The 24,204-nt window shown below is 41.7% G+C and overlaps 1 protein-coding gene across 9 annotated transcripts in view; it reads left to right on the plus strand.

The window, feature by feature from the left end:
* The window catches only part of Arhgap21 (Rho GTPase activating protein 21), a 128,002-nt gene extending 111,898 nt beyond the window's left edge, over positions 1-16,104 (plus strand). For 6 of the 9 annotated variants that reach the window (XM_087896323.1, XM_048461062.3, XM_085699005.2 and 3 more), the window contains 13 exons: positions 355-639; positions 3,125-3,189; positions 3,265-3,404; positions 3,885-4,027; positions 4,275-4,430; positions 4,518-4,596; positions 5,199-5,272; positions 5,349-5,438; positions 7,930-8,055; positions 8,234-8,275; positions 8,560-8,665; positions 10,543-10,574; positions 13,651-16,104. In XM_087896323.1, the coding sequence (XP_087752449.1) occupies positions 355-639; positions 3,125-3,189; positions 3,265-3,404; positions 3,885-4,027; positions 4,275-4,430; positions 4,518-4,596; positions 5,199-5,272; positions 5,349-5,438; positions 7,930-8,055; positions 8,234-8,275; positions 8,560-8,665; positions 10,543-10,574; positions 13,651-15,324 (3,012 nt within the window). In that variant the 3' untranslated portion in view covers positions 15,325-16,104. The remainder of the gene's footprint in view (positions 1-354; positions 640-3,124; positions 3,190-3,264; positions 3,405-3,884; positions 4,028-4,274; positions 4,431-4,517; positions 4,597-5,198; positions 5,273-5,348; positions 5,439-7,929; positions 8,056-8,233; positions 8,276-8,559; positions 8,666-10,542; positions 10,575-13,650) is intronic. The other 3 variants (XM_087896324.1, XM_085699006.2, XM_085699008.2) reach the window with 1 other exon arrangement.
* The last annotated feature ends 8,100 nt before the right edge of the window (positions 16,105-24,204 follow it).

Raw genomic sequence — 24,204 nt, forward strand, 5'->3', positions numbered from 1 at the left:
CTTGGACATGAGTCACCATGCCTAGCTACACTTTTATTGTATGTGTAAGTGTGTATCATGTGATTGTTCTTATGCCATGGCAAGAATGTAAAGGTCAGAAAACAGCGTGTGAGAGTCAAGTTCCCTTGCACTTACGTGGGTCTCTGGATAGAACTTGGCAGCAGGCAACTTTCCCACTGAGCAATCTGACTTTTTTTTTTATCCTTCCTCTCTTCGTGTGTCTTCAGTAAATGAGACATTGCTATCCCATGTACATAACTGCATCTGAAAGGCGCTGCTTAGTCCCGATCCTGTCACAGAGCTCTAGCCTTGTATTGCGTATTCATAGACATGGACCACTTGGCTATTTTCCAGCGTGTTGGTGGCAGCATTAGGCCTTGGAAACAGATGTATGTTGTACTTCGGGGCCATTCCCTTTACTTGTACAAAGACAGAAGAGAGCAGACAACGCCATCTGAGGAAGAACAGCCCATCAGTGTCAATGCTTGCCTGATAGACATCTCATACAGTGAGACGAAGAGGAGGAACGTGTTCCGACTCACCACGTCTGACTGTGAGTGCCTGTTCCAGGCTGAAGACAGAGATGACATGTTAGCGTGGATCAAGACTATCCAGGAAAGTAGCAACCTAAATGAAGAGGTATGATTGTCAAAGAATGTGGATGAAATTTGACACTTATTAAAGAAGATTATTTTTATAAAAAATAAGTTACACTATTTTCAGCCATTAAAACAGAAAATTCAAGTATACCCACATTATTTGTATTTATTGAAAAAGAACTATTACTAAACAAGAAAAATAGGATATTCATATTCTTCATATCTTTTCAGACACAGCAAACTACAGGGAGGAGCCCCATGTTATCTTCTGATTATTAGTGCTGTCCCTGGTACCTGTAAGGAGGGTCAGGATACACTCCATGGTATACCAATGTCTGTGGGTGCTTCAGATTCTTCCATTTGACATAGAAACCTGCAGGAACCCTTTTGACCAAATTACTACCCATTTGTCCTGGATACTGACATTAGTATTGTTGTGGGTTAGGCTACAGTAAAAACATTTACAAAAACAAGTTACTATGTAAAGGCAAAGAAATGATGTTTTTAAATGGAATTGTGTAGGTAAAAATATACTATATCCTGGTATGCTCATGGGTTTCTAAAGAAGCATGTATTATGAAAAATCATGCTATAAGGCATTTTTTTAAAAAATTAAGGAATAATGCCTTACATTTTTGAGAGTCTCTGGCTTATACCATCAAGGAGTTGCCTTTGCTTCAAGGATTTTAATAGTCAAGGTATTTTCAGTACAGTGGAAGTCAAGCTTTTCCTCACCCCTCCATATCATTAGCACAGTTCTCCTTGCACATTCTTCATGCTCTTTCTGCCTGGTACTCGGCGCTCGTGGTCAGCTGCGTCAGCTGTGCCGCTGCGTGTACAATTTTCCTCTGTTCATTCCCACCGTTCAGCTGACACTGAAAGGCTCACTCCGCGAGGGCCGCCTCTCTGGGCTGCTTTGCCTCCTGCCTTGCATTTGCTCTGTCGCTGCTCACTGCAGTCAGCTGAATTGTGTGTCAAGAAACTGAAGGGTAGATTTCAGCTTGAAACAGTTGCTTGAGCTTTTTAATCAGCATGCTCAGTATTAGGATACATTATGGCATTTTCTTCTTTTATTTTTGTCTATTATTTTTTTGTTTTTTGTTTTGGTTTGGTTTGGTTTTTGAGACACTGTTTCTCTGTGTAGCCCTGGATGTCCTGGAACTCTCTCTGTAGACCAGGCTGGCCTTGAACTCAAAAGATCCATCTGCCTCTACCTCCTGAGTGATGGGATTAAGGGCATGAGCCACCACTGCCAACTATATTGTGGCATTTTCATAAAAACTCTTTCTTTGTTGATCCCTTTCCCTCACCCCCTTTCCTTCTGGTCCCCTTCTTTCTGCAAGTAGCCTACATTCCACTTTCATGCCACGTAACATTTTGTTGCCTTTTTCTTTCTTTCTTTTTCCCTACTCATGGTCCTGTTTGTAATTCCATGATCTGTACCCACCCTCGTACATGCACACATATGAAAATTAAAGTCTAGTGTCTGCATAGGAAAGAAAACATGTGCACTTTGTCTTCCTAAGCCTAGGCAACGTAATAGTGAAAAGCAGAGAAGAGAGTCATTCGATATTGTTGGCAAGAGGAACACAGAGCTCTAGTGGCCTCTGGTCCATCCTTGAGAACCCTGCATGAGGGTTAGCTTGGGTCTAAATAGAGGGCAGAAAGGCATGCATAGCTGAGCAGTCCTGGTCTGGTCATGGTGTGATCCTGTCCATCATTGTGGCTCAGCTTTGACAAGTCACAAAATTGAGTGAAATCTTTTTCTGGGATACAAGCCCCCTCTTACTGACATGGAGCATGATGTTAGCCTTTGCTTCTTTTAGCATGAGAGCCCTGGGACATGGTTAACTTTTTGAGAACCATTGTTTCAATAATCTGATAGCCAAAAAGAACACAGTCTCTTCAAGGATCTTATTTTCTGCCTGTGTGCCTACATGTATTTCTTGACACTCAAAATAAGAGGTATTTTAAAAAATGTTTGCAGACACATGCCAGTGTGTAACTGCAGTAACTACAAATAGTTACTCCTCTTTGCTCACCTCTGAGTTCAGCTTGGGACATAGGACAAAGCAGGTTCTTGAAGACCTGCCCCTCTTGATGCCACTTAACTCATAATTCACTGTTCCTACAAGTTAAGCATTCATAAGTTCTGGTGCATTTTTCCATTTTGACTCAATAGTATTATTATTGAATGCTGATCATTCATTCTGGTATTAGAGAAGAAGCTGACTTTGTGTTCCTCAATTATGCATTTTGCATAGCATATTAATTCAGTATCTACTGAATCAATGTTACCTAAAAACTATATTGATATTACATATGTACATAAAATACATAGCAAACTCACTTACAGGGAAGGAGGCACTTGAACCATTTGCCACATGGTGACAGCTCCACTGAGAATAAGTCATAGTATTTATATTAATAAAATGATAAAATAGCAAGCTTCAAACACGGGTTACCCTCTGCCTCTGATAGTCTGCTAGCATACTTTCTAACGTTACCTTCTGCTCATTCTGTAGGACACTGGAGTTACCAACCGAGATCTAATCAGTCGAAGAATCAAAGAATATAACAGTCTGATGAGGTGAGAATCCCACCACGCCTATGATTAATTCAGATGTCAGATATACAGTTATTAAGAAATGTTCCTTTCTTTCAGCAGCAAAACAGAACAGTTGCCGAAAACACCTCGCCAGAGTCTTAGCATCAGGCAGACTTTGCTTGGTGCTAAATCAGAGCCAAAAACTCAAAGCCCACATTCTCCAAAGGAGGAGTCAGAGAGGAAGCTTCTCAGCAGAGGTAACTAAGTGTAACCAGCTTAAGCTGGGTTGTGAGTGTGTGTTCTCTCTTCACGATGCTGTTTTTGCCAGCAGACCCAGGGTTAGCTAGCTCGAAACTCCTGGTAAATACAGAAGAAGCTTATTGGACTTTTTCTTTTAAGGTGAGGCCCAAGGCATCCTTCCCTGTAATCAAGAGAGAGGGAAGGAGAGCACAGAGTCATATCTTTACCGATGTAAATGGCCAGGCGTATCACTGCCAGACAAAGGCAAGGACGTGTTGGTTCTGCTTCTTTCTGAGATGGTAAAGAAGTCGAGTGTGTCTGGCAGTCATGTGGCAGGGTGGAGGCATGACAGCATCGGAGGAGAATTCTGTGCTAAGTGTAGATTGTTACAAGACTGCAGTCAATGCAAGCATCGGTGAAGTAGGCTTTTAAAGTGATTCAAAGAGTCTTGTTTCCATTTTTTATAATGTCAACTTATTTTCAATAACAATCAAAAGATGATACCAGTCCACCCAAAGACAAAGGCACTTGGAGAAGAGGCATTCCAAGCATTGTGAGGAAGACATTTGAGAAAAAGCCAGCCGCCACAGGGACCTTCGGAGTTAGACTGGATGACTGCCCGCCTGCCCACACCAACCGGGTAGGAGACCCCCAACCATTCGGACCAGTCAGTGACCATTATAGTAGGGCCTGAGTTTACAGCCCTTTGGGTAAAGGGGCTGCATGCTCATCTGGTCAGCGCTTTTCTCTCTTAGTGTAACTGTGGGTTGAACAGTTTTTATCTTAACTCTGAACTAGAGTAGTAATTTAATCAGAAATGGTCAGTAGGAATTCATTTTCAAACTTTTGTACTGTGCTAAATAAAATGCTGGTTTCTTGTTTTGCAGTATATTCCATTGATCGTTGACATATGTTGCAAATTAGTTGAAGAAAGAGGTCTTGAATATACAGGTATTTACAGAGTTCCTGGGAACAATGCAGCCATTTCAAGCATGCAGGAAGAACTCAACAAGGGGATGACTGACATTGATATACAAGATGATGTAAGCTCATTTCTGTTTGAATAACTGATCCATTTTTTCTTTTATAATATTGACCACAAGAATGCTTTGTTTGTTTTGCATATCCAGAAATGGCGAGATCTGAATGTGATAAGCAGTTTACTAAAATCCTTCTTCCGAAAGCTGCCTGAGCCTCTCTTTACGAATGGTGAGTTAGTTCCCTCAGACCATGCCAGAGGAGAAGACTCACCGTCTGTGGGAAACCAGGGCATAATAAATCTAACCAGGACAACAATATGAGGGATGAAGAAATGACATTTATCTCAGGTCTAAATTTAATGAAAAGCATAGTTGAGAACTGACTTTGTTCATTTGTAGTCTTGATAAATTTTGGTGAAAAATCATTTGCAAAAGTTGATACACTTTAGTAAAATGAAATAAGACCTATGTTCACCTTTGTTTGTCGTCTAGCTAAGTATGGCATTGTTTCAGTCAGATTTCTTTGGTCATAGGGTTTAGTTTCACGACCCCATGCTAGATACTGGTGTGAGGTGGGGATAATGGGCAGGTTGAATGAATGGCAGACAGAGGTTTGAAAAAGTCCCATTGAGAGAACTCTTCTCTGTCTCCTAGAAAGGCTTGGAGATCATTAAAAACCGTATCTAGCATGTAAATTTCAGAGATTTATATTTTAAAGATAGACAAAAATCTTACACATTTTAAATTGTGGTTTAAAATTAAGCCCTGAGGAAAGGGGAATGCAGTTCACCTACGCAGGTTAATTTCTTCTCTTATTTCTACCACTACCAGATAAATACGCTGACTTCATTGAGGCCAATCGTAAGGAAGACCCTCTAGACCGGCTGAGAACGTTAAAAAGATTAGTAGGTATTCCTTTTTGTTGGGGAGGTGCAATTCAAATACAGCATTTAAATCCATTCTGAAAATAATATGTTCCAGATTCATGACCTGCCTGAACATCATTTCGAAACACTCAAGTTTCTTTCGGCTCATCTGAAGACAGTGGCAGAAAATTCAGAAAAAAATAAGGTACGCAAGGTACAACCTATTGAAATACACTCTGGGCAGCCTCAGTTAGAGGGCTGGCCTTCATCACTCTGTGCTGAGAACAGAGGAAACCTAAGAGGCATCAGACTGGACTGGCTGGGTCCTTCTGAAGATCACGCAGAAGTAAAGGCCCCACAGACAGCCGCTGTCACTCTTGCGAAGGGCACTTCATTGGATATGGGTCACTTGACATCTGTCCAGCAAGGAAAATGGGAGAGTCAGAATTTTATTTTGTTTTCAGCTTTCAGTCACTACCTTAAATAGGTGGCGTATATGCGTGGTAAGCCAGCCAAAGGGCACCAGATGATGCACGCTGAAAAGTAGTGTTTTCTTTAGTTTCCTGTTAAACAGATGTGGGACTTTTCTTCCTTCAATACCGCATCAGTACACACCCACAGTTAGCTCAGTTTCTCAGATATTCAGTTCATGTTCAGGTTTTTTTGAGCAGTTTTTTTTTTTTGGTAATATCTTTCCAGTTATTTGTTTAAATAACTAGGTAAGATCCGCATTGTATTTCACTATCCATTTTAGTCTTCATTTTTCATCTTTTTGCTTAGCCAGTGAGTGATTGTTACCTAAGGCCACTATGTCAGGAGGTTGCAAATGATTCTCCTTCTAACTTGGGTCATTATTTAAAGTTTGTGATGATCCTGTTGAGTTATGGAGAAAAAAAATGAATTCTGGCTGGAGTATTTCCTAGTTGATTTTCCCTGACAGGTGGAGTGTACAAAGTTCAGTAGCCTTCCTATGTACTGCGTCAGACATACTGAGGGAAATCAGGGAACAGTTCCACTCACCGTAGCCTCAGAACTGGATCAGTTAGCAGGCGTCTATGCTGCACAATTTCTTTTCGCTGTTGTTGTTCTGTTTTTTTTTGATACAGGGTTTCTATTCAGTATAACTGTCCTGGAATTCGCTAGGTAAACTCAGGCTAGCCTCAAACTTAGAAATCCTATCTCTGCCTCCTGAGTGCTGGAATTAAAAGCGTGAGCCTCCACACCTGGCTCAGGTTTGCTTTTTGTTCTGTTCTGTTTTTTTGAGAAGGATCTCGGGTAGTTCAGGCTGGCCTTGACCTCAGCGGTGGAGCCTGTGTGTCCTTAAGCACTTGCCCTCCTGCATCTTCCTGCCTGTGCTGGAGCCATAGCAGAGGCCACCACGGTGGCTTCTGGAGTTTTTTCTGGATTAATAGTGAATGTTGAAGACAATATGGTACTTTATTTCCTTGACATTTTCTTAACCTAATTTTTTGGACATTAATTTCCAACAACCCAAAACAAAACAAAACAAAAACCCTCTAGGCAAGTGCCATCTTATATCTGGGAGCTAACCGAAAGCTGCTCATATAGGACATCTTACATCTGGGAGCTTACCGCAAGCTGCTCACATCGGACAAACGTGTCTCTGTACATAAATATTAAAGGATGGTATAGTCTAAAGGCTTAAGTGAAGCCATAGGCAGGAATCTACTAAATATCTGACATTAAGCATTTGATGTGGTAGATTTTTTGGCTTTGGGCCATTCTTGCCATACCAGCACAGGGGTTGGAACAAAATAACTGAATATTCCAAAAGGAGACACAAACATGGTCGTGCCCAAATTCTTTGTAATAGTCCAGGAAAATCCTAAATCTAGTAAGAGTTTATTTTTTTATTTTCCTTTCTTATGTTATGATGACACATATAACACTGGTTAAAAGATGAGTGGCGCTTGCTTCAGTAGAGGAGATAAGCCGTAGGCTCCTTGTCTGGTGAATTACATACACATGTGGTGCCTCTTAAATAATCTAGTAATATGGGATCCTGATGATTATTTTTTTCATACCCTGATGAGTTCTGAGATTGGTTAAAGTTATTTAACGCTTTAATCAAACCTTAAGCTCAACATAATATAAACACATCAGGACCCGTGATGGTCATCATTAAACAAATTCGGAAGAGCCTGTCAGTGAGTATGCAAGCTGATAAGAATCTCATGCTAAAAAGTCAGGGAGCCTAAGCTCAGAACTTGAGGAGATTTGGATAAGGTCAAAGTTCATCAGAAAAGATATTTCAGACTTGTTTTCCTTTGTTAAAGATTTTGATGTATGACACAGAAGACTCTGGAACCTTGCATTTATTCCCAAGTCCTTTGTCCCTTTCTTCCAATTCCCAAGAGGAATTCATTATTCATTAATTTCACCTTTTTCTTTTTTTTTCCCCAACCAATCCAGATATCTTTGTTAACTAAAACCAGTTGATTTGGTTTCATACTAATCAAAGATTCCTTGGAAAAACACAAATAATCAATTAGCCATCATCCATTATCATTTTAGGATTTGCTCAGAAAAGCCATAACTAGGAAGAATTCATTTTACTTTATCCATTCTTTGTGGTTTTCATCAAAAAGAACTTTCCAAAAATAAATTTCAACATCACAATTCCAGACCTGCAGTAGAGGTTTAATCTTATTTTTCACTTTCTTCCTTTCCTTCAGATGGAACCAAGAAACCTAGCGATCGTTTTTGGTCCAACTCTGGTGAGAACATCAGAAGACAACATGACCCACATGGTGACGCACATGCCTGACCAGTACAGAATCGTAGAGACCCTCATCCAGCATGTAAGTTGACACTGCCTCTTCCTGAAAGGCCACTTCCATCGCAGCTGACGGCTGGTAGGACCAAGGCTGCGCTTACTTTTCCCCTCTGACACTTCCCTTGTTCCTGTTCTGTTCCCCGAGATAGAAATACACTTAGAGGGTTATTTAATTATTCTCACTTTTTTATTTTAAATTTTAGCATGACTGGTTTTTCACAGAAGAGGGCGCTGAAGAACCTCTCGTAAGTATTGTCAGTGCGCGTGCTCCGCTCTTTTCATGTGGGACACAGGCTCCTTCTTGATGCCACGACAGTCTTGATCTTCTGCCTTGTGTGCTCTTGTCAGCTCTGTGCCCAGGAAGCAGGTCTCTAGTGCCCAGTCGCTGATCTGATGAGCGTGTAACTACTTCATCATTAGTGGCATCTAACCAATGCGAAGCTAAGCCCCTGTTCCATATAGTAATGTGTGTCTTCTACTAACTGTTGTTTGGAGAGACGGTGAAGAGGTCTTTGTTTGTTAACCACAGACGACAGTGCAGGAGGAGAGCACAGTAGACTCCCAGCCAGTACCCAACATAGATCACTTACTCACCAACATTGGAAGGACAGGCGTGCTCCCCGGAGATGTACCAGGTAACTCTTGAATGGGCAGTACTGACCTCTAGGTTATTTGACATTCCTATAACATGAAACAGCGAATGAGCCATGAGTAACAATCCACTATGAGTTCTTTTCTTTTCCTTCCTCTTTTTCCTTTCTACTAATAAAAGCTGCGATCTGCCTTTTCTGATTGACCTCACTTACCTTCCAGTGACTATAATGCCATTGACAGTGCATGGAGTTGTGATGTTTGTCAGAACGGGAAGATGAGAGCAATGAGCATGCAAACCACTGTTTTGTTTTGTTTTGTTGTTTTAATTCACAGTTTCCGTGTAATAGTCATCACAAGGTAAAACAGATATATGCTGCTGGATGTGTGGTTGCTGTGACGGCAGAAAGGATGGGTAGACTGAATGCATAGTTCTCGTTTGGGGCAGTTCTGTGAGAGCAGCATGCTCTACGACCTGAGCTGCCCCTCGCAATCCAGTGTCCTCTGTCACTAGAGACGTCGCAGTCTAAGTCACTCTACTGACCTTGATTTTCTTCTTTCTCCTACTGCCACCCTAATGCTTGGTTAAGTATTAGTGTTTAATAGGCTCCTGATGGAACCGTCTCCTGCCAAACTGTTGCACTAATCTGGCATGCTACTTCACAACGATGTTCTCCCTTTGTCTCTAGTTCTTGTTTTAGCTCTAAAGGCTTTTTCAGCACTCACTGACACAGGCAAATCTATACTGATGTTGCACAGGCGAAGTGGGAGGAGTCTATCACACGGTAATGTCACTAGTGGATTCTGTGATGTCCCTGATGGACAGCTGGAACTGTAGGAAGAAGGAGGACTGCTGTCCACACTGTAGCTGCCTTGTCTGCAGAAACCCCCGGTTCTTGTAAATGCAAACAGAGCTGATCTGTGGTGTAAAGTCTCTCTTAAGAATATTGTAAACAGATCACTGCTACTCTCTTAAAAGTTTTTCTGCTGTCTCTTGTTATTTCTGAAGCAGACCCTGAGGAGAAATAGCATGGTATGGTCCACCGGTTCTTAAAGTCATAAAGCATTTAGCCATGTGTTGAAAGGGGCGTGGCATGGGCCCAGCTCATTAATTTTGAAAATAATTTTCCCAGTATTTCAAAGATAAAATTCTAAAATTGATATTTATTCTTCGTCATGCTGGCCCCTTCCTACCCTCTTTTTAATTGTATAATCTGAGTTTTTGCCAGACAGCAAAATTATGGTCTCCATTTTTCCATTTCCATAATAGCATTTGTTAATAGATACTTACAAACCTGGTAGCAATTTAACCAGACTAACCAAAAGGATCCCTGACTGCACGGATGTGAAACTGGGGCACGCACAAAAATAAGCATCATCTGACAAAACCAAAAGTGACCTGGGAGCAAGGTCACCCTAATGCCTCTGTCGTGTCCATTCACGTCTGGGATATTTTTATACAAATTCCAATCTGACAGTCTGACAAAAATCAACATGTACACCAGTGTGAGTGTTTCTATTTGTAGCTAGGGCAGCCGGCAGTCTGGAAAGTCCTGCATCGTGTATCAGTTTCAGATGCAAGATGTGGGACATAATTTTAAATGGTGTTCGAGCTTCTCTATTGCTAGACTCACTATTTAGAAAGACAAACACTAGTGTCCGTTTTTGTTCAGCACAGGGCTCCTTTGCCATTCCTCTCATTGAGCTGGTTCTGCCTACGATTCACAGCATCCTTTCATGGCGGTGGCTTTCTGTGGTGCAGCTTGCATCTTTGTGAGCTCTGACTATCCACTGTGTTCTATTGTTTTGAGTTTTGCTTTCACATTTTGTTCTGTGCCTGTCCTCTTCATAAGTTTTGCATTGTTTGTTGACAGTGGTGAGGCTTGGCTCCCACTAACCGCATTTTATTTACTTCCCACAGATTCCTCTACTAGTGACGCAGCAAAATCTAAGGTGAGTTGTGTATACAGTTTGAAAACACTTCATCGTGTCTTTGTATGAGAGCTTTTATCATTAGCATACAATTGTAGTTCATACTGGAGCCAGAGCAGTGAAGTCCAGTTGAGGAGAAGTTAATTTGGAACAGAAGAAGGCTGGAAAATAGAAGATCTTGGGCTGGAAGGTTGCAGTTGTGGGAACAGTTTAGGAATGGCTTGTTTATATTGTCAGAAATGTACTAACATGAAGTTGGGTGGGGATGGCACACGCCTTTAATCCCAGCACTTGGGAGGCAGAGGCAGGTGAATCTCCATGAGTTCGAGGCCAGCCTGGTCTATAGGAGCTAGTTCCAGGACAGGCCCCTAAGCTACAATGAAAGCATGGAGAATGGGATAAAGAATCCGAGGCAGGAAGATAACACCGGTCTAGCCTGGTGTTGCTATTATAGTGAGATTCTGTCTCAAAGCACACCCACATAAAAGACCCTTCTAGCACAAATTGGACTCAATGGGTCATTTAAAAAGAAGAAAAAGACAGTTATGAAGTGGATCTGTGAGTCTACGAGGAATGAGGGATAAAAGTACCTGTAAAAAGAATTTCCATGAGTGGAAAGGTGCTGGAATAATAGTTTTCAAGCGTGTGTGCATGCACGCTGTAGTGCACACGCGTAGAGGTCAGAGGACAATGAACTGAGTCGGTCTGAATCAGTTCTCTCCACTTGGTGTGTCCCAGGTTGGCAGGTGATTTTACCCACCAAGTCACATCTCACCAACTCTTCTGTTGCTGTGACAGATACCGTGACCTCAAGCAACTAAGGGGAAGAAAGACTTTATCTCTCCCTATACTTTCAGGTTGTTGAGGGAAGTCAGGGCAGGAACATGAAGCAGAAACCACAGAGGCATACTGCTTACTGGCTCACTCAAGGGCTTATACTTTTAGCTAGCTTTCTTACCTAGTCAGGACCATCTGCCTAGAGATGGTGTTGCCCACAGTGTCAGAGCCATCGCAACTCAGTAAGTAATCAGAACAGTTCCCGCACACGCTTGCCCATAATACAGTCTGACCTGCGCAACCCCTCAACTGAGACTGCCTTCTCAGGAGACTCTACTGTTGGCCAAGTTCACAGTTAAAGCTGATTAGCATGTCCACTGGGACTTTTGTTTGTTTAAACATATATTTACAGTTCTTTTACCTTAAATTCATTGGTTGCTAAATTTGTGTGTGTGTCACTTGGGTCACATACACACAGACCTACTTAGATAATTATAATATGGATGACACCAGCCCTGTCTCCCACGAAAAAGAGCCTTCAGTCTGATCATCATTGGCAGGGCACTAACACGAGCATGGTACATTATTGTATAATGTATTTTTTTATGCAACTTTTCCTGATTACCTGAATATTCTTTTAACTCCTGTTCAGGAATAATCAGAAATCATCACTTACATTCGATTGTCCTGTCTCTCTGATCTCTCTAGAGCTAGAATATGTCCCAAAACCTCTTTTGCCAGATTTCTATTTGGAACAGGGTCTCACAATGTAGTCCATACTAGCCTGGGCTACACTCTTTCAGCCTCAGCTTCCCAAGTGTTTCACTGTACCCAAATTAAGGTGATAAACTTTGAAATCAGAAAGACGTGCTTGAAAGTCCTACTCCCCTTCACTAGACATGCACCCCCTTTCCCTGTATGTTCATCTTACATTGTTTTGTTCTAAGCCTATAACATATTTGAATTTTCACTGTTTTCCAAATTGTAGAAAAAGTCTTTTTCCCCAACACACAGAATTAGAGAATTTAAAGGTGATATAATCCAGGTGCTTCTTCTATGACTGGTAAAATCAAGGTGTGAAAATGAATTCATCCTTTCTCTGTGTCCTGCAGAGCAAGCTGGAGACAGGAGGCCAGTTCCCCCACTCAGCTCAGGTTCAGCCATGGTCCAGCAGTGTTAAAGAGAACATGGAGGAAACAGCAGCGGCCCATAGGAAAGCACCGTGGCTGAGAAGTCCTTTACCATTATAAAAGCACAAGCCTACTGATCTGTGATTTGTCCTTTTTCATAGAACAGCAGCCTTTCAGAAGACATCAGGATAGCAGGCTAGCTTATTTAAGGTTTTGTTTTTGTTTTGTTTTTTGTACTAGGCATGTATTTTCTGATCCATTACTCTACATGCCTTCTGCTAGGCTCTCTTTGCTGAAGATTGTGTTCCAAAAACAAGGGCTAATTTACCTGCCCACCAACCACTTAACTTGGCAGGCAGACATTCAAAACAAACTGTTTAAATAGCTGTCATCAAGAGCTTCCGATACATAGCACGTGACTCTTACATTAGCAGTGCACTGCAGTGTTTTGGGGTAAGAATGTACAACCTTTTGAGTAACTTTATGTCCTTTGAATTTTTTACTTTGCTGTTACATGACATGAATAAGCCTTTAATAACTTGGTTTACCCAAGGCAAATCCCTGAAGATCCAGTCTTGGTGAGCTATTGGGAACCAGACTCCCCTTAGCTGAATGAGAACTTCAGGTACAGTACCTGTACCATATACTGTTCACAGTTAGTCATGCAAACCTAACCATGTCTGAATATTACGTGTCAGAATGCTGTTTACCTGTTTCCCTTTGGGTGTTTGAGACAGGATCCCACTGTGTAGTTGGGGTAACCTTGGGACTTGTCCTCTTTCTGGCAGCCTCCTGAGTGGTGTGATTACAGGTGTGCACCAGCACACCTGGCAGAATACCTCTTAACTCCTGTACTTGTAGACCAGATAAAGGAAGTGGGACTATTTGAGTGTTATGGGTGTGGGAAAAAAAAAACAATGAGGAAATTAATAAGACTTGGGAAGCCTCAATACCCCTCAGCATGAACTAATTCCCTGAAAGAGAAATGTATCTGTTATGATGTGACAAGAAATAGGACTGGTGATTAAATAAAAAAAAAACTATCATTGATACAAGTTTAAAAATGAGTATTAAAAATAAACAGACTATGCTGTGGATGCATCTGGCGTTTTGGTAGGCTTTAACTCCAAGCCAGCCCTGCCGAGACTCTGGGCAGTGTTCATAACCTCACTTTTCTGCTTGCCTCCTAGGGCTCTTGGGGCTCAGGGAAGGACCAGTATAGCAGGGAACTGCTCGTGTCCTCCATCTTCGCAGCTGCTAGTCGTAAGAGGAAGAAACCCAAGGAGAAAGCCCAGCCCAGCAGCTCTGAGGATGAGTTGGACAGTGTGTTTTTTAAGAAGGAGAGTGTGGAACAGAGTCACAGTGAGATTAAAGAAGAGTCCAGAAAAGAAAGTGAGGTATCAGGAAGAAAGCAGAGGGCTGTCATTGCCAAGGACAGTAACGCCAAGAAAGACACTGCTGTATCGAAGGAGGAGAAGAAAATGCCATCTGAAGAGCCGTCCCCACCACACAGCTCCAAACGCAACAGGTCCCCAACTCTCAGCTGTCGCCTGGCCGTGCTGAAGGAGGGCTCCCGATCTCTCCTGCCGCAGAAGCCCCACTGCGAAGAAACGGGGTCTGACTCGGGCACTCTGCTTAGCACGTCTTCCCAGGCTTCGCTGACGAGGTCCACCAAAAAATCAACCAGTCCAGAAACCAAGCACAGTGAGTTTTTGGCCAATGCCGGCACCATCACCTCAGATTACTCTACTACATCATCAGGCACCTACTTGACCAGCCTGGACTCCAGCCGCCTGAGCCCGGAGGTGCAGTCAGTGGCAGAGAGCAAGGGGGATGAGGCTGATGACGAGAGGAGCGAGCTGGTGAGTGAAGGGCGGCCGGTGGAGACAGACAGCGAGAGCGAGTTCCCCGTGTTCCCCACCGCGCTGACTTCGGACAGGCTGTTCCGAGGGAAGCTACAGGAGGTTGCCAGGGTGAGCCGCAGGAACTCAGAAGGCAGTGAAGCCAGCTGCACTGAGGGAAGCCTTACACCAAGTTTAGACAGCCGTAGGCAGCAGTTCAGTTCCCACAGGCTGATTGAATGTGACACGCTGTCTAGGAAGAAGTCTGCCCGCTTCAAGTCAGATAGTGGGAGCCCTGGAGACACTAGGACCGAGAAAGAAACTCCTGCCCTGGCCAAAGTGTTTGACGTCATGAAGAAGGGCAAGTCGACGGGAAGCCTCCTGACACCCAGCAGAAGTGAATCCGAAAAGCAGGAGGCCACTTGGAAAACAAAAATAGCAGATCGCTTAAAACTGAGACCCAGGGCACCGGCTGACGACATGTTCGGAGTTGGGAATCAAAAACCTACTGCCGAGACAGCGAAAAGGAAAAACATCAAACGCAGACACACGCTCGGAGGCCACAGAGATGCTACTGAAATCAGCGTCCTGAGTTTCTGGAAAGCGCACGAGCAGAATGCCGACAGAGAGTCTGAACTGTCAGCTGTGAATCGGTTAAAACCCAAGTGCTCGGCCCAGGACCTCTCCATCTCAGACTGGCTCGCCAGGGAGCGCATCCGCACCAGCGCCTCTGACCTGAGCCGAGGCGAAGGCCGTGAGTCACAGGCCGAGAACTCCAGCATGCCGGGCATACCCGCCAACACCCAGGTACCCCTCTCTCAGCAGTCCGAAGCCAGGGGCGCTGCTAGCACCTTGACTTTAACCGGCGGGCCCCCTCTTTCCACACCACCACAGTCACCTGACCAAATAAACGGAGAAAGCTTCCAGAACATGAGCCAAAATGCTAGTTCTGCAGCCAACACCCACCCTCACAAACTGTCTGAAAGTCCCAGTACTAAGGCGGAGTCTGCTCCCTGTCTTTAAGCTGGGTATGTCCACTCAAGAGAGAAAAGGCTACTGTTACACAGTTTGGTAACTCTGTAAATATTTTTCTTGTACCAGAATTGTTATTATGCAGCCTTGGTTTGGGCTGGATTCACCATTTTGCACTGTGAAATAGCTTTACAGTGCATTACTACAGCCAGAAGAACACTCACATATATTTAAAGGTATATCAGATAGTTGTATACAAATAAGCAAGGTGTTTGTTGCAACTTACTACATAGTATATTCCCCAAATTACTGAAAAAAATCGCTGGCTTATGCCGCAGAATTGTCCTTTTGGTTCCTCACTAACAAAAGTGCCTCATGATAAAAGTACATTTGATTTTTAGGGTGCCATATTGTTGAAATTAGATAACTTACATTGAATAAATGAATGAGTTTTATCAGTAACAAATTCATTACATTTACCGGTTTTAACTTACACAGGTGGATACAGAACTTCCATTCTTTAGTCATTCCATGTGGATCTGAGTTTTATATCAAACTTTTAATACAGTTTTTGAGTTTTGTGTGACTTGAATTTTTAATCTTTCTGTAAAATACGTAATAACTTAAATGAACATATTCTATGTGTATCTTTTCTTCAGATACCAGATTTGATATAAATGTTGTAACATAGATGTGTAGATAGTAGATCCTGGATGGAACTGGCTTCTTCCTGAGAAGAATATAATTCTGCATGAGGACTTAAATCCAAACCTGTGTCATGCCTGTGTGCATACCCAATTAAACACTGGAAATAAAAATTGTTTTGGTGAATTTTGCCCTGTTGGGAGCTGTCTCTATTTTAACTGTTGCCCATTTGTATACTGTCTAGCCCTGTTTTTTTAAAGCTAGCCTCTGTGTTTGCAGTCCTTCCTCCTCTCTCCTGCTGAGGCTGGGATGATCGCTTAGGAATGCTTATGGCGGCCTCCCTTGTGTGGGTCTGTGGTCCTTAGGGACTGGAGCAGTGGGTGCTGCTCGCCTGTCCTGGAGGAGCATTAAGTACAGGACTGTACTTCCCAGACATGTAGCCTGTTAGGCTGTAACTTCTGAGTTCACCTATATGAACAGTGACAGAAATGTAGCGAGTTAGACTGTAACTTCTGAGTTCACTCCTATATGAACAGTGACAGCAGCACTTCCCAGTGTAGCATATTATAAATAATGTAGCCATAAAATCTAAATGTGTGAAGATTTGATGAGCACAGAAGTCACTGTAGCCACAGATTCTCAAAAAACTTTTTATAAAAACATGTTTCAGGTCTGAAAACAGTCACAGTCTACATTCCCTTGTTATCGGAAAGGAAAGGAGTTTGTAATAACGCACACTCAGCTTGCAGTGACTTCGACACAACTACATTATAGAAACTGACACCAGTCATCAGGCACTGTGCTGTAGCTGTGGGCACAGAGGGCACAGGGAAGCCTATGCCATGTGTGGCTGCGCCATCACTAATGTGGTACTGTGCAGCCCTGACTGCCCGAGAACTTGCTGTGTCAACCAGACTGGCCGGGAACACAGATCCACCTGCCTCTGCCTTCCAAGTGCTGAGACTGTAGGTATTATTTGCCACCATGCCAGGCTGGATGTGATTTTTCTTAAACAGATATGCTGTCAGTAAAGGTCTGAAGAAAATATACTTTTTGTCTAGTTTACACCACAAAAGTAAAAGTATATTATTGAAACTGTCAAAACCATCATTTAGGCATTTTGAAAGACTGGTTCAAGGCTCAAATGATTGTATTTCAATCTGCCCTTGAATTAATTATGTTTTTGGATTTAGTTGGTTGTGTATTTTTAAAATCCCTAATGTTGGTTTTTCTAGGATTTCGTTCTTTCATTTTCTAATATATGCATTTTAGGCCTTTGGACTCTATTTTTATTATTAACTTAAAAATATTGGCGAGAAAGATGGGGAAGTAGGTAGGGTGTCTGCCCAAGTCCCACAACCTGAGTTCTATCCCTGAAGCCTACATGGTAGAAGGAAGAGAATGAGCCCCACATGTGTGTGCACTTGTGCACAAATCATAGTGTAATAAAGAGAATCTTAAATCCGTCTTGGTTTCTATCCTGGGTTGGCTTCTCCCAAGCCTGAGTGTTATCTCCGCGTGGATCAGCTTGATTTCCAGATGGCTGAAGTCTTTGCTGACCGATTGCTGCCAACCATTTGAATAATCACTAAGCTGAGCTCAGCTTTGAACCACTCAAGAATGAGAGCTAAATTTTGAATTCATATATTGCTGCTTTAAAACGTATGGGGTGCATGTGTGTAAATGTGCAGGCATGCAGATGCCATGGCCCACATGCCACTGGCACTCGTGGAGGTCAAAGGACAACTCTCAGGAGTCACTCTTGCCTCCCTGTAGGATCCAGGGTTGAACTCAGGATATCAGGTCTGTGTGCAAACATCTCTACCCTCGGAGCCATCCCATCAACCCTATTTTGTCATTTTCTTAAAAAAGTTCCTTTGCTACTTGGAAAGAATATTTATGTCATTACTGAACTTTTATTGGACATATTAGGTCAAATTCATTACTTTTTTTTCTGTTTCGGTTTTTCAGGACAGGGTTTCACTTGTGTATCCCTGGCTGTCCTGGAACTCACTCTAGACCAGTCTGGCCTTGAACCAGCCTCTACCTCCCTGCTGGGATTAAAGATGCACCACCACACCTGACTCATTGCTTTCTTTTTGGATCTACTTCCTATCTGATTATTCAGAACCTGGCTGGGAGGTGTTAAGAGTTTACGACTGCAGATCTGTGTCTATCAACTATATGTTCTGAGATTTGGTGACTAAATAAATATAAGAACTGGTTTGCTGTGGCTTAAGCTTTTCAACCTTATAGAAAGTCCCGATCTCTACCAAACTCTTTGCCCTCAGTTATTTCCATTACATCAGTATAGTTGCGTGTATCTAACACATCTTTCTCATCCCTTTGCTTTCAGTCTTTTTGGGTGTGTATGTTGGTGCTTATATCTTAGACTGGATAGTTCTTCAAGTGTAGTCTGTAGTTGGAATATCCAACCTGGTTACATTTAGTGCAGTTACTAGTGTAGAATGATTGAAGACCTGAATATGGCCATACACACACAAGTTTTTAGCTTGGGCTAGCCTGGATTTGCCATGTAGATCAGGCTAGTCTCCAACTCAGAGATCTGCCTCTCAAGTGCTAGGATTAAAGAGATATGACGCTATGCTCAGCCATCAATTTTTTTGAAAGTGGAATCACTATATAATTTATTATCTATTGATGTTATTTGTATTGCCACAGAAAAATGCCTGAGGCCAAATACTTAATAAAGATGTTTATTTAACTTAGAATTTTGGAGGACTAAGAGCATGTTTCCAGCATACTGGGAAGGCTTACTCCACATGCTGCGTTACATCATGCCCGAGAAGTGGGAAGGACCTTGACCATAGGCAGAAGGGGCCAAGCACGAGGGCTGACCTTACTTTACAGCAAACAGCTTGAAGAAGTCCCTCCTTAGACCATCATTATTGTCTTCTCGGGGTGATGCCCCTTGACCTAGTTAACTTTCTATTAGATGTGTCTGGTGCGTGAAATGGCACAGTGGGTAAAGACACTTTTTGAAAACGTAGCTACTACAGCAATGCCACACCAAGGGCCGTGCCTCCGAGGCATGGACACAGGAACAAAAGATTTTCAAGCCGCACCCAAACCATAGCACTGGCTATAAGAAGGTTTTTCTCTCTAAATATTTTAAAGGTTTCTTTATTTATTATTGTGTGAGCATTTGTACAAATGTACCATAACACAGGTATAAGGTCAGCAGAGGACAGCTTTCAGAAGTGTGGATGCAGAAGACAGCTCAGGCCGTCATGCTTGGTAGCAGCCAGCACCTTTACTTGCTGAGCTGTTTTGCTGCCCCATTACACATTTTTCAATGGATTTTGATGTAAGTTGTATGTGTTTGAAGAACACATGATGGGACTGATGGTTTTTGTTCTGGGTGCCAAGTCCAGGGCTGGTTGTGCAGTTTTCCCACGATCTGCGGTGCCGTCTTCTGCCTTCTGTCACTCCCAGATACATTGTAGGACTGTCTGGGGCTCATATCTTCTTCATCGCTCTGCTTGAGTCCCTGCTCATAATACATACTTTATAAATCCTGGTGGGAAGTTTTTCTTCTTGTTGCTTCTAAGCCAGTGCACTGCAGCTGCTATAGACTTGCATGTGAGTTTTCTGCTTCAGTATGTTATCTTTAACTTCCATTCTATTGGAGGGATAGTTTTCCTTCTTTAATTTCTCAAGTTGGATGATTAAGTTCACTTATTATATTTTTAATCTTTTCAGATCTCAAAGTTTATAATTTCCTTATGTTTATAAGCTGTATCAACTAAGTTTTAATTCCAAGTGTTTTATAGTTTCATAATTTTTTTTACAGATGGGTTTAGAACTGCCTTTAAATGTCCAAATACATGACATTTTTATAGTGTATCATTTTGAGAAATTTTTCTGAATTCATTATGGTAGCATACATAGTCTGCATGGTCCTAATTCTTAGAGTTTGGTTGGACTTCGTGTACATTCGGTTATAACAATGCTCTGTCTTCATTCACAGCAGGCATGCTGCTCGGAGCAAGCCTGCTGTCGTGATGGTCACCGTCTCCGGTTCTTTCTTTTCTAGAGGAGGCAATGAAGTCCTTTGTGACAGACAGCATGAGCTGTTGACATTGGATACAGCCATGCCAAGGATGCTACTGTGTCGCATCCTCATGGGGGTGGCAAAGCCTTCCCCAGGTCTGTGTGTGAAGGTTAGCTGTGTCTGGAAAATGTCTACTTAGCCCCGCCCCCAAGTTGTTTACCGCCTGAAGACCACATCCCTACAGAGACTGATCCTACTGAGATTAGCTAAACCTGCCTCTGTTCAGCTTTGAATAACCCCCCCTCCTTGTTCAGCTGTATATAACCCTGCCTCCTTGTTCAACTGCACATAATAGTGGCCTCTGTTATATCAGTTCCTGGAGCCATGCAGGACATGGCGCTTTTCTTCTTGCTTTTTTTTAAGTTTGTTTTTAGAAGTTTCAAATTGCTGTGGACCTTCTGTCTAGCTAAGGACGGTTGGGATTGCAGGAGTGAACTCTAATCTTTTTCTACTGAGCTAAAGCCTATTTTGTACTTGTTCTTGTATTTGTTTAGTGAAATTAGCCTTGTTCTGGTTTGTATATTTTCCAGTCTGAGTCTATTTCTCCATTCTTTAATCTTTCCCTATAGCTTTCTCTAGTAGCTTTCTCTGTTATCCTTATAAATATAAAACCCCTTATGTTCTGTTACTTTTTTTAAGTAGTCAGATAAAGCGTCTTTCAACCTCAATGATCAGTCTTTATCTCTCTGTTGTACTTCCTGATTGTTCAATCATCTGTCCACTACCCTTGGTTTTTATTATGTTTTCCTCACCTTTTTACTTGGATTGAGATTTTCTCTTTCCATCCTTCTCCTATTTCTGTCCTTTTTGTAAATCTAGAAAATTCGGTATTTGGGACTGGAGACTGCTCAATGATTGTGTACTGTTCTTGCAAAGGACCTGGATTTGGTTCTCAGCACTCAGTTCTGTAACTTCAGTTCCAGGGGGATCTGATGCCCTCCTCTGGTCTCTTTGGGCACTTATACTCACATGTACATACACACACTTAAAAATAATAAAATAAATTTTAAAAGGAAAAAATGTAATATGCATACTACAAGAAATTTCTTTAATAGTTGATGAAGAGACAGCTTGTTCATTTCCCAGATGCCCAGACCTGAATAATCACACAGAAACTATTACAACACTGTTTGACCAATGACTCAAGCATATTCCTAGCTAACTTTTACATCTTAAATGAACTCATTTCTGTTAATCTGTGTATTACCAAAAGGCTGTGGCCTATCAGTAAGGTTCTGGTGTTCCAGAGTCTTTCTCCTTTGGCAACTCTGTGGTGTCTCCTTGAGTCCACCTACTCTCTCTCTATATCTCTGTTCAGATTTCCCACCTGGGTTTACTCTGCTAAGCTACTGGCTGAAACAGCTTTGTTCATTATCCAGTAAAAGCAATAAATATTCAGAAGGACATCCCACATCTCCCCTTTTCTGTCTAATTAAAAAGGAAGGTTTAACTTTAACATAGTAAAATTACATATAACAACTGGTATCAAGCAAGAATTACACTTAAAATATTCAGTCTATTTATAACTGGAAAGTTTCATATCTAATTATCTCTTATCATCTTTTATCATAACTAAGGAAAACTATATCTATTTTCAACTCCATGAAAGACTCCAGAAGTATATATCACTAGGTAAACAAGAAGTGCATTGTAAGAATCTCCAGAACTCTAGAATTGACAGAGACATCTTACTGCCTGGACAGTCACCCAAAGTTCTTCTGTAAAATTGGGGAATCCATCTTCAGCCTACAGGCCCATAGTATCTAGCAGACTTTTCAATGAAGCAGGAAATTTGAAAGACTGTTTTGCCTCTATTGGCAGTTTGTCAGTCACTTTCTTCTGTGTCCTGCAGAATGCCGAACCGACTCTTTCATGAAGTGGGATGTCTCACCTTCTTTAGGCAAGTTTAGCAGTCATTTTTCTGTGGGTCCTGTATGTTCAGTTCATATAGCCAACTATCAAGCAGTCCAAGAGCAGTTTTTTGTCTAAATGGCTAGCCTTCTCATTTGAAGGCAAATTCCATAATGTGTTTCTTCGATTCCCATTACCTCTCAGAAGTAATTGGTGGTGCCAGAAGCAGACATGTCTCACTGTTGATAAAAAGTTTTAAGTTCTTAAAGCATTTTAAATGCCATATTCTGTAGGTCTTTGAAAGATTTGAAGAATAGCTATCCATCTGAAATATATCTATACATCTAGAAAACCTAACATGACTACAAATTTGACTGTTATAGATGACTATTAATCCATAATTTTTAATTATGCATTAAATTTTTAAATGAGTTGTATAAACATACTTTAACAAGAGTAGAAATATACACGTAACAAAATTGACTTTAAATTTGTATCAACAAACCAAAATCTATACCAATGCAAAGTATTTATATCACATCTCCCTCTTTTTAAAGAAAGATTGCCTGTGATTTAATCATTTATACCCAACTCCTTTTCAGTGTAAACAAACAATTATAATAAACAATCATTTGGGAAATTTGGGCATAGTTTTCCCCAAACTGCTTCTGCTGTTTGTTAGGCCAAGTATTTTTAGGGTTCATGGAGACCTTATGGGGGGGGGTCTTGTTCCATCAAAACACATTAGCCTGGAATCTTCTGTGGAAACAAAAGCAGAACCTCTTTTCCAAACTAACATATCCTTAGACTCAAATTTTCAAGTCAAGATACCATTAAAATATATATGTTGGTTTTACTTAGCAGTCCCCAGAATCAAATGTCTCTCTGCGGTCAAAAAATTCAAAGAAAATACAATAATATGCATAATCAAGACTGTATTTTCATCATTAAGTGGCTTTTTTTCTCTTACTTTTAAATATTTTATTATCTTTACTCCTTTAGTCTATGACTTTCTGTACTCTTTCATAAACCCATGTACATTTATCCAACACTGTGACCCATTTAGAGGTCTGTTTTTTATGAATCTGTCTTTATTGTGTATCTGTAATCATTTTTTGACCAGGAGTGCCTTTTTTTTACTGCTAAGTAGGTGTGGCTAGGACCTCCTCTGTGGCGGAGGCATGTTCACCGCTTCTGTGAGCCATGCTCAGCACCCCAGCCCCAGGAATGCAGCAGGTCTATGTTGCCATTAGGCAATTTATAGCACTGCTCACAGACCCCATGTAAGTGCACTGTAACAGAGCCATCATGAGCCAGGAAGCCAGCTCTTAAAGGAGCTGGGCAGTTTTTGCTGCTAATGCCTAGTCAGGAAGCCTTCTCTTAAAGGAATTGCCCCTCTGCTTGCCTCTAGTAAACAGAGTCCACCTGAGAAAATGCTGCTGCCAAGATGCCATGTTTAACTCTGTTCTTTTGTGTCTAAAATTCCTTCCCAAGCTCTCTCAGGTTTTATGTGGATGTAGCGAGCCCACATTGGTGCCATTAGTAAATGGAGACAATTCGTTCCAGACTCAAATAATCACACAGAAACTATATTAATTACAACACTGTTTGGCCAATGACTCAGGTATATTCCTAGGTAGCTATTACATCTTAACGCATTTCTGTTAATCTGTGTATCACTGCAAGACTGTGGCCTACTGGTAAGGTTTTGGCATTCCAGAGTCTTTCTCTTTTGGCAGCTACATGAGGTCTCCTTGACTCCACCTACTCTCTCTGTCTCTGTCTGTCTCTCTCTCTCTCTCTCTCTCTCTCTCTCTCTCTCTCTCTAGCTTTACTCTGCTAAGCCATTGATCGAAACAGCTTTATTCATTATCCAATAAAAGCAACACATATACAAAAGGAATCCCACATCAAGTTGAGCTTTGCTCTCAAGCAATATAGAGACTGTTCCTCTCCAACATCTTCCAGAAATTTGTTTTATGTTTTTTACTCCATGATGTGGACAATGTTCCTTTTTGATACAGTTTACTTCTGGCATGCCACTGAGCATTGCTTCCTGTAATCTAGACTGACATTCTAAGAACATTTTCATAGAACCTGAACTTTATCTTTTAAAAATTTCTTCAGTGAAAATCATTTGTCATAAATATCCACTGTTTCTATTTATCTTTTGGTGAAATTATTTTGCTGTTTGTTCTTGAAAGTACTGTGTTGCTGGTGGTGCAGGAATAGGTCTAAGCAGTATTTCCCCTTCATCTGGAGATGCCGTTGTCTCCCAGTGCTGCACTGACTCAGCAGTAAGTTACTGCCTTTTAAAATCCCCCCTTTGCCAGTGTCCTGAGGCTTCGGTACAAAGTGTG

The sequence above is a fragment of the Myodes glareolus genome, chromosome 14 (genome assembly GCF_982192425.1).
Source record: "Myodes glareolus chromosome 14, mMyoGla1.1, whole genome shotgun sequence".
Classification (NCBI taxonomy): Eukaryota; Metazoa; Chordata; class Mammalia; order Rodentia; family Cricetidae; genus Myodes; species Myodes glareolus.